Genomic DNA, 13562 nt, shown 5'->3' with positions numbered 1-13562 from the left:
AGATGTGCACTTAGGAAAAGAGAAAAGGGGGTGACGATGCCAACACAAGCTTTTTCTCTTACCAGAGACTGACTTGCAGCACACAAGAATTAAAGGAGTAAAGAGCAAACCTGTAGTTACTTACCTATGAAAGTTGTATCCTTCCCTGGGAAATGGTAAAGTGAAGCAAAGGCATCCTGCTACATGAAATTGAGTATGTGTCAGTGCCTTGAAGTTCTTGCACCATTGTCTTCTGCTGCCTTTGAGAAGTTGTTTTATATTTTTGATTTTATTTCCATATCTATCAGACTTTCTTTCTCATCTTCTTGGACAACGGTCAGTTCTAGCATACAGCCTTCCATTTCTATTAATAATTCAAAGTACTCAGCCAAACTCTAGCATACTCCAATATGCATTACTGAAGCTGTTCCAGGAACAATAAGCAAAGAAATAATTGCCTATATGTTTTATTGGAACTGTAAACCAAATTACAGTTAGATTTGAAAAGAGATTATAACAAGTAATAATTTCCCCAAAGACTGCCAAGTAGATGTATGGACACAAAATATAAACTTTATAAAATTTATGCCATTTATGTTTTTGCAAGTCACTCAGCAGGCACATTCTGTTGTGTCTGACAATTCCTTGAGCGCTTTTGCCTTCTCCCTTCTCTGTGCTACCACTGTTCTGATTAGATCCAGTACCCCACAGAAAAGCAAACAGCTCTGTGAAAGGCAGAAGCCACACAGCCATCTTTCTCTCTTTCTACAGTTGGTGGAATTAGTTGCAGGAAGAACAAAAACTGCTGCTCTTCTGAAAGTGTTGCAGGCACAGATGCCTCCTCCCACCTCCAGCCCTATTTAATTCCTCCATGGGGAGGAGAACCCCCACAGCACCTTCACTATCAAGATGAGTTAACTGCTGGCAAAAAATGATAAAGTTAGTACCTGGGAGATTTTGCTTAAGCAGGACATAAGCTTATTCCAAATAACTTTCTCTGAACCCACAACAAAAAAAAACTTGCAACCTCAGAATGGCTTGGGATTGGTCCAGGGACTAACTTTCCCACAGGCAGAAGGAAATGCTCTCCCCTGAAATGCTCTACCCTGAAAATGAATCTCGAAAGCAGTTTCTCTGGCTCTGACCAAGGAAACATGGTTTTGCTTAACAGGGGGTTAAAATAGTTGCTTTCTGTGAACCCAAGGAAGGCTGGAGAAAATAATCAGTGGCAGAGAGTGTTTTAGTCACTTGATTTGGGCGTCTGCCGAAGGATCCTACAGTTCAAACAGCACTCTGAATGAGCAGATTGCCATTGCTGGGAGCCTTGCAGTGTTTTAACTTAGCCAACAAAATGGAGTTATGGCACAATTGATCTTCCAGCTACTTGGACCTCTAAGAGCATCAAAACTTCACAATCCTTTTGATTACGGGAAATTAGGAGCATTTGCTACAAGGATCTCATGAAAGGCATACTCTTCTTCATGCCCTTATGGAGATGTGCAAAATCATTTATGCTGCAAGATTATCTCCCTCGTAGCTGCATATATTTAGTTATATTACATCAAAAGTTTGGCTCCTTCAGAGTTGGATAAGCAGCTGAGAAGCAAGAAGTAACATGATTTGAGCCTCACCCCTAATGGATCTTATGATTTATAGGCCTCTAAAGACTAATGATTTTTTTTCAAGACTAAAAAAGAAAAGATTTCACTCAAAGCTGTATATAATAGTTTAAATGGATTCTGGTTTTAAAAGCATGAACAGCTGAGAAAGAAGACTAAAGTCAAGGAAGAAGAAAAAAAGCTGGTCCTAATTGCCACTTACTTAGAAACATTATCTTGTTATATGCATATATTCACTATCCACCCAGATATACGGGAGTGGATGGAAAAGGCAACAGCAAATTAAGTGTTTAGACTTTCTACTTCCACATAGCCCACCACAGTCGATGTTAAACACAGGTCCCACCCAATGAAAACATATTAAAGGAATTCTACATTGGCTGTTTACATCAGCAATATGAACTTAAATGCAAAAAAATAGATTGCTTTGGCTTCTTAGTCTCACATTAGCAAATGCAATTATCTTTCATTAATTTTACAGTGTTCACAGTAGAAATTAAATCATTTCTTCATGTCTAAGAAAAACTTTACTGTGTTAATTATTCATAAATACCAAAGTCTCCTACTTATTACTCATCACAAATGTGATTAGTTTCAATAACGCCCGAATAATTCGGTGCTACCGTATTAGTCCGAGAACACAGTGTACAATTGCTATCATCAGCAAGTCAATCACAAACAATAATCCACGCTTGCCAGATGCCAAGGAAAAAGAAGAGGAGGAAGAGGAAGGCAGAAATGGCATTACCCCCCCCCCCTCCAGTCACCATGCTGCCTCCATCATCCCATAGAAAACGAGCGTCCCACATCTCCTGTTCTGGTCGGCTTTGCTTCCATCCAAGATGCTGCAGACTCAGACAGGCACTGTTCAGGCAAGCATTCCATCCCCGAACTGGGAGCAAGGAACCAGGCTCCCGAGGGACAAAGGCAGCAGGTGGGGATGCTCCACCCCTTTGCTTTCCTGCATATTCACATCTGGGCAGGCAGCTATCCAGCAATGGGAATTAACTGATTGAGAAAGGAAAGCAAGATTAATCCTCACAAGTATGTAAGAAGCCTACAAGGGTAATTCCAAAAATGGATGAGGGCTGCTTGCCCACAGTAATCCCTGCAGAGTGAAACAAAGCCTGGGCACAATTGCTGCAGGAAAGTGGTTAAAAAAGGAATTACCCAGAGTTCTGCAACCTGGCCGCTTGGCTGCTCAACAGGTTGAGCCTTATGGGAGGGGAATAGATGACTGAAAAGTTACTGCAGGAATAAAATAAGGTGAATATGCTGGAGTTAGAAGTTTTTGCATTATTTCTTCAGTAATTTAAAAAAATAAACCTGGCCACATCACCAAAATCTCTTAGATTGCACCCAATCACAGATATCTATATACATATTATTTTTTTCCATAATAATGTCAAGAAAACCTTTGACACAAGGTTCATTTGATATGAGTTCCATCCAGTCCAGTGGTTCTGCCCTTGGCATGGCACCCAGAGGCATCCTGGACCCTGCTGCAGTTCCCAAAGCCACTGTCTTCTCAGGAAGACCCATTCCAATATCCCATTTTCAGCCACATATTAATTATTTTTGCTTTCTAGCAAGTTACGTGAGCTAATTTGGGCCAATGCCATACAGAAATGCTGCTTTTATTATTACAGTTGTGGAGAAAGTAAATTAATGCAAAGGATTGCACACAGAGGCCTAATCCATTTAAGGTAAATCAATGCATCGCACATTTAAATTGCTCTGCTTTCCTTCAGAAAAATACATTGAAGTGATTCATTAGGCACTGAACTGTTCAGAGAAACAGACCAATTCTCTTAGGCATGCCAGTGCATCTCTGCTAGTTAAATTTAAAAAGCAGTCAAATCTACTAATAAGTCCTTTTTGCTGACATTTACATCAGTAGAGAACATGATTCCTGACAATTCATATTAAATAAATGAAGCACAAATTAATCTCAGTTAATATGTCTCAGGACCAATGCTCGACTTGTTAAACTTAAAAATCTGTCTTTTAATAAAAATAACTTACTGGTAATGCCTGACTTCCAAGTGCCTTTGATAACCATTATTAAAGGTTATAAAGTTATCAAGAGGGATCATGAGGTACAAGCTGTTTTTATACAGTTGAGCCATTTATTTATAGTTTAACTTAAATATTTATAAATTACAAAAGAAAAATTAGCAGAAAGGTACCTTTTTAATAAAAAGTGATCACGTCTTAGTACAACAGCACCATGAAACTGTTCAAATTCCCACTTTCTTCTTTAGGGAGAACCAACTCAGATAATATATGGAATAAACAATTCAAGGTATAACACCTGTGCCTCATTTCTTTTTCTACTGCAATCACTGGTGTTTATTTCTGCAACAATGAATGCCTTCTCTATACCCACAAAAAATTCTCCAAATTTAAAGTAAAAGGCAGTAGGAAACATATACTTTTAAATAACAAGAAGTCAATTTGCACTTTGTTAAAGACTTAGAGGAGAACTGAAGAGACTTAATGCGGAAAATGATTTTTTAATCCCTTTAAGAAGTCCAACACTTTATCTGCAAAACCAGCATTACCAATTTAGAGAGCTTTACAAGTCCTATAGTCCAAACCTAAAAATCCCATGAACTTAAGTTTATAACCAAGCCTTTCAAGGTTAGGCCTTGTAATGGGATTAGGTGAAGGAAATACTTGTATTTATGAAAATAATCCCTGCCTTTCCCCTCAAAACCCCTTTTTTACTCTGTAGGCTGGTCCACTACTTCTACTGCTTTGGTCTCACCAGGTGCCATGCAGGAAAATTCAGCTGCTGCAGCTGCATGTTTCTAGGTGGCAAGATAATATTCAGTGCAAATCCCATCCTGCAGCCACCAGGCCGAAACAAGCATGGTCATTAGGAAATCTTGCTGACAAATGAAGTGGCTCAGAGTCACTCAGGCCTGGCGGCATCTCTGCAAAAGCTCTGGTTTTTGGCTGGGTTTTCTTTGTGGTTTGGTGGTTTTGGTGGTGGTTTTCTTGGTGTTTTTGTTTTTTTTGGGTTTTTTTGCTTTATAATTGTTGCCTAATTTTTCCTGGGGAGTTTCAGTGATGTGTATTTCAAGGGCAGGCAGGCACCCTCTTGGTGCTCTGGCCAGAAACCAAGTTACAGCAGGTCACCCCATCTGCTCGCTCACAGCCTCCAGCTCAGTCGTGCTGGTTCCCTCTCCGAGCAATTGCTCTCCCTGAGCAATCCCCCAGGCTTCATCCCCAAAGCAGCAGCATTAGGGGTGCTATTCTTGGAAATGCTGTCTGCTCCACCAGCTCCAGAGGTTTTAAATTGTTCACCTCCTGCCACAGCCTCCATTATCCACCCAAAGTCTTGGGGCACCATGGGACCCTAAAGCATCTCTTCTGCCTACAAGGGGTTTAGTGCTGATTTATGGAGCTTAACTATTCCCCAAATTCCACCACTACAGGTGAAACACAGAGATCATCCACTTGTGCAGCCATTTATCACCTCTGCAGTAGGGAGAGGCACACTAAACAGCTGCTAAGAAGCAAATCCTTCAAATAAATTACTTTGCTCTCCCTAGCAGTGCTACATGACTGCTTTCCCCCTCCACACCAAAGCAGTTTACTGGGAAACTGTTATCAACACCTTTGTAGCTACGTACACACAGCACCATGAGGAAAACTCAGTGTGGGGAAAACTGAACTAATCCCACCTCAGTCAGACCCAGTACTGCAGACCTCAAAGTAGATGACTCCACATTTTCATGAGCATGTGGATTAATCTGTTCAGCCAACAGAGACACGCACAGTAAGCGTTTCCAGTTTGCTGGGAGATCTTGTAACACAACTTTTTTTTCAGATTTTTGTAAGACTCAACTTGGAAGGGTTTCACTAACACACAGGGACAAGATAAGAACACCCATGCATATTGCCAGCAGCTTCTGCCCCACATCACAACAACCTGGTGCCAACATCAGGCCTCCCAAAAGCCAGCAGGCACCAACCTGGTCCAACAGGGGAGTACCAGCAGCATGAAGTTTCTTCCAATCTCAGACTTTCTGGCTCCAGAGGCAGTTCTACAAGCTTGTTCATCTTTCAACAGGGAACATCTCCTTCCTTTAATGCTATCCAGGAGGAACATCAAATACAGTCCAACCTTTAACCACAAACACATCTCTCACCCAACGAGGGGACAAAGTCATGACACCACTTAAGAACACTGGTACCTGTATTTGCTCCCATGTCTCATTACATTTTCCTGTCTAACCTCAAGGCCTTTTGTTTCTTGCAATGGTGCCACTGGATTTACTGCTACAGACAACTTCGGTAGACACTTCCCACAATAATTAGCCAGAGTTGAGAGAAATCTCAGTACTGTGATGCACAGTTACTTTGGATCCTGCCTCTGTTCAGTGTGCCAAAAGCTTTGAGGCTTCCAGAATCAATCAAGTGACCCAAGTCACTCACTCATTACTAGGAAAAGGCACATTTCTCCTTTCTCACCACTGGTGCCAAGAAGCTGAGACAATTCCCTCCTTTCTGCCACCACCATCGGCCCATTCCACCCACCTCCCAAGCGTCAAATCCAGAGCACTGAAAGCATCAACTTTGCCTATACCTTCCCCCTTCCCTCTCCTGTGATTTCTGGATGCTGCAGCGTTGAGTAGGGCTGATGGAACAGGAAACAAACAGGAACAGGAGCATACAGAACATGCACTCCAATGGGATCCAAGGAGAGAAACCCAAAAATCCCTCCCCTCACACCCAGAGAACCATGTTCCTCCAGAGGAAGAAAGAACCAAAGAAGGAGAAGATCTGTTTATCTGCTTAGTACTTATTAAGGAGCACGAGCCACCATTACAAAGGAAAGGAAGTTTTGAGAACCTACATGCTCATAGACAGGAAAGCACCACTGTGTTAAATCCATCTCAGGATTGTGTAAAGCACAACAGCCATCCTGAGCATTTCTACTGCTCTAGTGAAGGAATCTGCACTCCAAACCTGCAATTCCCAGAGAAAGCAGAGGCAGACTACTAATGGAATTAAGAGCAGATACTGAAGGATGACTGCTGCAGGCAGCAAGGTTCTTCATGTGTACACCCTCCAGGCTCATCCCATCAGATCCTACCACAGAGATGCTCTGTACCTGGTGCTGAGCATTGCATGGTCCAGGACAGAGTTTTCTCCAGACTAACAAAGACTCAACTTTTAAACAAAACAAAAGGCCCCCAGCAACCAGCCCAGGTAACCAGTAATCTGACAAGTAGACTCACCATGCCTGAAAAGGCAAACATCTGTGCAAAGTAATCACACACAGGCGCAAGCTAAAAGGTTTGATGGAACATTTGGGTATTTCCAGACAAGGCTACACAGCCCCAAGACAGTAGCTATAGACTGCTTTATGCAGCTGCCAAGGAGTTTAAATCACTCTTACAACAGGTCTCACTTTTCAATCATCTCAACTATAAATGCAGGAATTCCCACCCTTGTCAAGCCAAGATTCGCTTGAGAAAATTCTTCTCTGTTCCTGATTGAATCCTTCCCCCTGACCTCACAACACTCCCCAAACGGGCTGTGCACTCCTCCAAGTTGCTTCCCCTTCTCTCAAGATTTGCACACGAGGGCCATGACTTCCTTCCCTTCCCACCAGCACACATGACCCAGGATGGTCAGGCCTTTCCCTAAAAACCTCAGTTCAGGAACGGCCAGGCTGACTCCACTTGGAACTAGCACAGCTTCCCTTCTTAGACACCCTTAACCTACACCTACTGCTGCTCTGAAAGCAGCTTTTATCTGCCCAGAAAGGGCTTAGAATTTCTGTCTGTTACTGGCAGTAAGTAGATGTGCTAATAAACTAGTTGTCAGCTGAACACTGCTAAATTGAGAATGCAAACTAAAATTAAAGATAAGGTATTAAAATGGGCAGAAAGACTTGAAAGGACTATTGTTCACTTAAGAACTTCTCTTCTTGTATTTTTTTAAACATTTAGAAGCTGCAGTCCAAATAATTGCTTGTCAAAACATTTTTTTGGAGAATAACTGTAGCTATTCAGCAAGCTGTGTAATTAGGTTATTAAAAGTATAATATCATTTCAAAGGCTTTGAGAGAGTAGACCTCTACCTAACACAAAATCATCACAGCTTCATCTTCCTCCCTCTCTCCGGGCTTCAGTCCCAAGTCACATGTCCTAGCGACCTCTCAGAAGTCAGCTGTGACAATGTACATTGTTCGCAGGATGAGGAACCATTGCTCTCAACTCCTCAGCAGGTACATGCACCACTTCCATTCCAACTCAGGAAAGCATGTCTAGTATCCAACAAAGGAAAAAAAAAAATACAAAGCCAAAAGCTGCAGGCAAAATCCCAGTTCTCCAAGCCTGATGTTCCCTTCCCCCTCAGGTGTGGGGTTCAGGACAAGGAGCCTCACATTTTTCTGGAGGGCACAGCTAAGACCAAGCACAGACAGACCTGTCTCTGGGAAAGGAAGGAAATCCCTGACCCACAGCTACAGCTTTGCAGGCCAGGCTCATCTCTGGGGAAAGAGAAACATGTATTACTGGAAGCTGTACAGAGAAACAGAGCACATGTTACGCCATTTCCATTTCTGCTGACAAACAACATATTTATAGGACAGGTAAAATAAACTACATAGCCTGCAAGGCTCAGCAACCTGAAACCGGGAAGCTAATACACCCAGTGGACAAGGAATTGGTCCTGATGTTAGCAAATGGGATGTCACAAAAATTAGACAATTAAAATTTAAAGCAGTAGGGAAGACAAAAGAGCAGGAATCACAGTAGCCAAGTCTGATGAGGAGCTGCTCCTTGGGTACAGGATTATAATGATGCTAAGCATTTTCCTACTAGATGGCAGTGTAGTGTCACACTATATAAAAGGAATTCTAGAAGGAAATTGCTTTGTATTTCAAGTGAATCTGTGCTTAGACTTGACTTCAGATAGCATCATATATAACAGCAGCCTCTTTGCAAAGGGACCTGCCATTAGTCTCACAGTGCAATAGGAGCAATATCCTAGTTTCTAATTTCCCACAAAATAAGGGGAAAAGACACGGAAACCCTGAGCAGTTCTGCTACACAGTACAGCTGCATGCACAGCCACAGACAAGCTCCTCAGTCTGTTACAACCGAAGGTAGGCTCTGATCAAAGAGCTCTGGGCGCAGAGGAAGGAGGTCGTCACTGCTCAGGGGGAAAAACCATCTGGGCTTCTGAAAAGCAGGGGCAGCTTTTACGCAATCCCCTTGCTATGGTCAGTGCGGTTTTGGCAACTTCAAAGGAAGGTCCAGGGATGAAGAGAGAGCAGTGCCACTAAAATTTAAAATGCAAACACAAAATAATCAAGGTTAGGGCTGAAGAACAATGCAAATATTTACAGGTAACTCAGCCATAACGGTAACCTTTACTTTGCAAGGCCGCCATCTGCATAAGCCAAACTTCAGGTACCAAGAAGATACGGTGGCTCACAAACACTCCCAAAATCAACACTCATTCTTGGCGTACACAGGAGCTGTAGGAGTTTTGTACAGCCAAAGACAGAAAAGCTCTAGGGGAAGCAGCCGAAACACCCTCTCTCCTGCGAGAGCCGCTCCGGGGGTCTCCGAGCTGCGAGGCTGCCAGCCTGTGTCACCGGGCTCATCACCCCCGGGCTCTCCCCACCAGCGGTCACAATCGCGACAGCCGGCGGGACATCACTTCCATCACCTCCTGCCGGCGGAGCGGGGCAGGTTTTGCTCGCTCTGCAGAGCTCGGGGCACGCTGCACCCACCGCGGTGGCCCCGGACCGGTGCGGCTTCCGGAGGTGTCACCCGCTCCGTGCCGGGATGATCGGGTCACACCGCGCTCCCCGCTCCCTCCTCCTCCCGCCGCCGCAGCATCCCCGCCACCGCTGCGCCCCGCGGGCCATCGCCCGCCCCGCCACCGCCGCAGACCGGGGATCCACGGGGAGCCCCCCGGGACACGGCCTCACCTGGAGGGCCGCAGCCGCACCTCCTTCTTGCTGTCCACCACGGAGGGCACGCAATTGGTGAGCTCGGTCCAGTCAGCGTGCAGCCCGCAGCTCCAGCCGGTGGAGAAGCGGGAAAAGAGCCAGGTCTCCCGCTTGCCGGGCCGGTGGCAGGTGCACTTCTTCTGCCCGGCGCGGCACTCGCAGGGCTGCTCCAGCTGAATATTGCGGACGAGGTGCCGCCCGAAGGTGGTGCCGCCCGTCTTCTGGATGTGCAGGAACACGATCAGGTCGTCCCCCTTGATGTTGAAGTCCACCCGCCGCAGCAAGTCGCCGGCGGAAAAATTGAAACGGGGAACGAAACGCGCCGGCGTCTCGTCTTCCGCCCGGTACGGGTCGGCGGCGGCAGCGGGGCTGAGGGCGCGGAGCCGCAAGAGCTGGCACTCGGTGCCCGGGCAGACGTACTGCAGCACGATCACAGCGAAGAGGAAGAGCATCACCAGCGCCAGCAGCACCTTGTGGGACCGGTCCTCCATCGTGCCGGGAGCGCCGCGCGTCGCCGGGAGCGCCGCGCATCGCCGCCGCCGCCGCCGCCACCCCCCCGCTCAGACCCGCCGCCGCCGCCGCCGCCGCCGCCGGCGGGGCACCCGCGCCGCCGCCATCGCCCGCTGCTGCCCACGGCCCTTCCCGGCAGCCCCCGCGCCCGGCCCCTCCGTACTCCTCTGCCCGCCCCGCCGCGGCCGCGCCCCCTCCCGGCACCGCCCCCCGCCAGGACCGCCCCGCGCGGCCGCTCCGTGCCGGCACCGAGAATGGGACCGGGAATGGGACCGCATCGGCACCGGACGTGCAGCGGGACTGGGACCTGCACCGCGCTCCACGCACAGACCGGGACTGGCACCGCACCGGGACCGGCGCTTCTGCCGGCAACGGGCGCCACGCACACGGAGTGTACTCTGAGCGTGGCTGGCCCGGGGTGCACCGGGATGCTCCGTCCCCCCGTCCCCCCGTCCCCGTGCTGGACCGGGCGACGGCCTATGGAGCGTCGCATCCTCGTCAGTGCGTGCGTGGCCCTGTGCCCGTCCTGCCCGCCCCAGTGCCCGCTGGCAGCACGTGGCGCAGGGCGGATGGTGCTGTTCCACAGGGAACATCCCAGTTAATGGCAGTGGTACGTCTGCGGTGTCACTATCCCGCTCGTCCATCACGTACACTCCCATCTCTGGGCACCGAGCTGTCCACTTTCTCTCCACAGCTTACACTAACACCCAGTGTTTTGGTTTTGTTTTGGGGTTTTTTTGGGTGGGGAGGTAGTGCATTAACTGTTTTTCTTGATGCCCCAAGTGGTTTCTGTTGATTCAGGTAGCAAATACCTGCGCTATCTCTGTCAGCATATTTCAAAACCTCTCTGCACAACGAGAGTGTTCTGTAAATAAAACAATAACAACAAGGACTCCATGGATTTATGTCCGATTACAGGCCCGTGTATATTTATATGCAAATGATGTTTAGCCCCCCAGCTGCTGGCGGCTGTTCAATGAGGCCTGTGGGTGGGAGCACAGGGGTGCTCACCCCATGTTCACCCGGTGCCATACCACAGGGACACCCACCCGCCACGTGCCGAGACCTGGCACAACACAGCCAGGGAGCCTGAGGCTTTCCTTTCCCTCTTGTTGCAACTGATGTTGTGGCAATTAATGCCTTTGAGAACGGCAGCCTTGCAAGAAAAAAACAATTAAAAAAACAGAAAAGAAAAGAAAAAAGGGGTTATGGCTAAAGGAGGTTTTCACCCCATCCTCAGGGTCCTGTCCGTCATGGAAAAGCAGCCAGGGCAGGACCAAGGGTTTGGCCACCCCCAGCACATTTGACTGATGTGCTCCAACATTTAACGTTTCACAGAGGTGCTGCATTTCAGAAACTCCCAATCTCAGGTAAGGCTGGAAATGTCTGAGCTTCTCCTTCCCCCCACCGCAGCACCTCAGCTTTTGCTTCCCTGTCCCTTGTGATGCCTCTGTTTCTCTGCCTGGCCAATCAGCCTAGAGTAGAATTTTCTACTCCAGGCTGAATAGAATATGTAGAATATGCACAGCAGGCAGCAAAGGAAATAATTTGTAAACACTCTCCCAGACCTTTACTTGTCATTAAAAAAAAAAAAAAGGTTGCCTCCTTTTTCCTTCCTCTCAAGCAATTCTCTCTAAATAATTTCAGCAGGTATATGTGGTGTTTGGAGGTGATGTCTTTATGGTTTTAATCCTTGAGCAACCTCTCCTGTCTTTCGTATTTTTTCCAGTTGTCTGTAATATTTTGAAAACATTTACACTCACAAAATAGGCAATTTTATCACAAAGATTCCAGGCATGAGAACTACTGAGTTCATTTGCTTCCATTTTTATCTCCAAAATGAATGGATTGCACCATTTAATGAAAACTCTGTGTTCTGAAATTCAAGCCTTAAAATTATAAAAATGTTTCTGTGCTTTATATCCATCACTCTGCCACAGTCATTCATATTAAAAAAAATGTTTGCCCCCAGTTTTATTTATTTTACATTATGAAATAACAAAGATGTGTGGTGGGTTAAAACCGATCCTGAATGCTAATACCTGGGAATTAAATGGTGAGAATAACAACGGCCTAATGTCTACACTAACTTAATATATACTATAAAAAATATGATACATACTGGGTTGGTGTTCCCAGTAGAGCCATTATTTTGGAATGGGCTAAACAAGCAATGATCATCCTTTCAGCAATGAGTGATGGTCTCCAGTCTGCTGCCTTCTCATTCACGATATGTAAATGATGCTCTTGAGCTTTGATCCAGGGACCCAAAATGTTTGCTTAGGCGCTAAAGAAATGAAAATTGCCCCAAACAAGATAAAAGTAGGACAGAGCAGAGCTGTTAAAGTTTCACAACATGGACAAGATTCGATGGCTGACGGTGCAGCTGGTTTAAGTTAAGAGGTCAAGCAAAAACACTGAGTGCTTAGTAACATCAGTGAAAAAATCTCCACCTCCTTCTCCACGCACAGCATCCCCAGAGACCCCAAGCACACGATCCCTGTTGCCACTCCCCACATACGACCCTTTTCTGCTGGCACAGGGGATCCCCTCACCCCATGTCTCAGTGCATGGTCATGTCCAGATGAGCACATGGGTATGGCCACTGCTCCTGTTCTCTCCCACCTACAAGTGTCCTCTGCCACTGGCTGGTCTCTTCTGCACCCACCCTGTCAGCAGCTGCCTCTCTCCAATACAGCACGGCCAAGCTGAGCTGGTGAAGGATCTCATTTTGGGCTGATCCTGTCTTACTACCCATGGGAATGTTCAGAAAATCAGGGGTTTGTTATGCAAAGGCACCGGGTGTTTGCCCAGAGACAGATCAATAAAACATCTTGTGCCTCAAGCCCTAAATTGATCTTCACTGCTTTAGAAAACTGTTGTTAGCTCATCAGTCGGGGCTGATTATCACATCCCTGTGTACTTCCTGAAAACCTTTGTTTCCACAGCATCTGAATTTCACCTCTGCATTTGGCTGGTAAATGGTGACTGCTTGGCTCCAACAACAAAAAAAAAAACAAACAACCAAACCTGTTATAAACGAGGCGTGGACTTTTAGGTGGGGTAAAAGTCTGCTCGTTTATTTAAAAAGAAAAACCAGGAGCGGAGACTCGAGATAAGCCCGAGTCCCACTCGGCAACCCAGAAAAAAAACAACAGTGCGATGCACAGAGCATTCCTTCAGACTCAAGTTCCTCAGGAAGACCCCCAGGGGCCGAGCCCTGGGGCGGTTTTATAGTCCCTCTGATGTTATGATTGGTGCAGCTGGAATCCTCCCTCCGATGGCTCGTTGCTAGGGTCCTCATTGGTGGTCTGCTCCGTCAGTCTTTGGGGCGTCGAGTGATTGGTTTGCCCCCTAACCAATAATTCTTCAAGATGTTTACTTCATAGATCATTAAGTCATCTTAAGAACATTCCAGAACGTTCCCCTCTTTTCTGCAGATCCACCACTATTCCCCATTGGTGTCACCA

At 46.5% G+C, this 13562-nt stretch overlaps 1 protein-coding gene across 1 annotated transcript in view; it reads right to left on the bottom strand.

Annotated features, from left to right (window-relative positions):
- The window catches only part of HS6ST2 (heparan sulfate 6-O-sulfotransferase 2), a 149446-nt gene extending 139296 nt beyond the window's left edge, over window positions 1-10150 (bottom strand). The window contains exon 1 of the mRNA XM_069015188.1: window positions 9562-10150. Coding sequence (XP_068871289.1) covers window positions 9562-10073 — 512 coding nt within the window. The 5' untranslated portion in view covers window positions 10074-10150. The remainder of the gene's footprint in view (window positions 1-9561) is intronic.
- Window positions 10151-13562: the final 3412 nt, after the last annotated feature.

This window comes from Aphelocoma coerulescens, chromosome 4A (genome assembly GCF_041296385.1).
Source record: "Aphelocoma coerulescens isolate FSJ_1873_10779 chromosome 4A, UR_Acoe_1.0, whole genome shotgun sequence".
Lineage (NCBI taxonomy): Eukaryota > Metazoa > Chordata > Aves > Passeriformes > Corvidae > Aphelocoma > Aphelocoma coerulescens.
The sequence above is the reverse complement of the archived record's forward strand: the minus strand, read 5'-3'. Positions and strand labels throughout refer to the sequence as shown.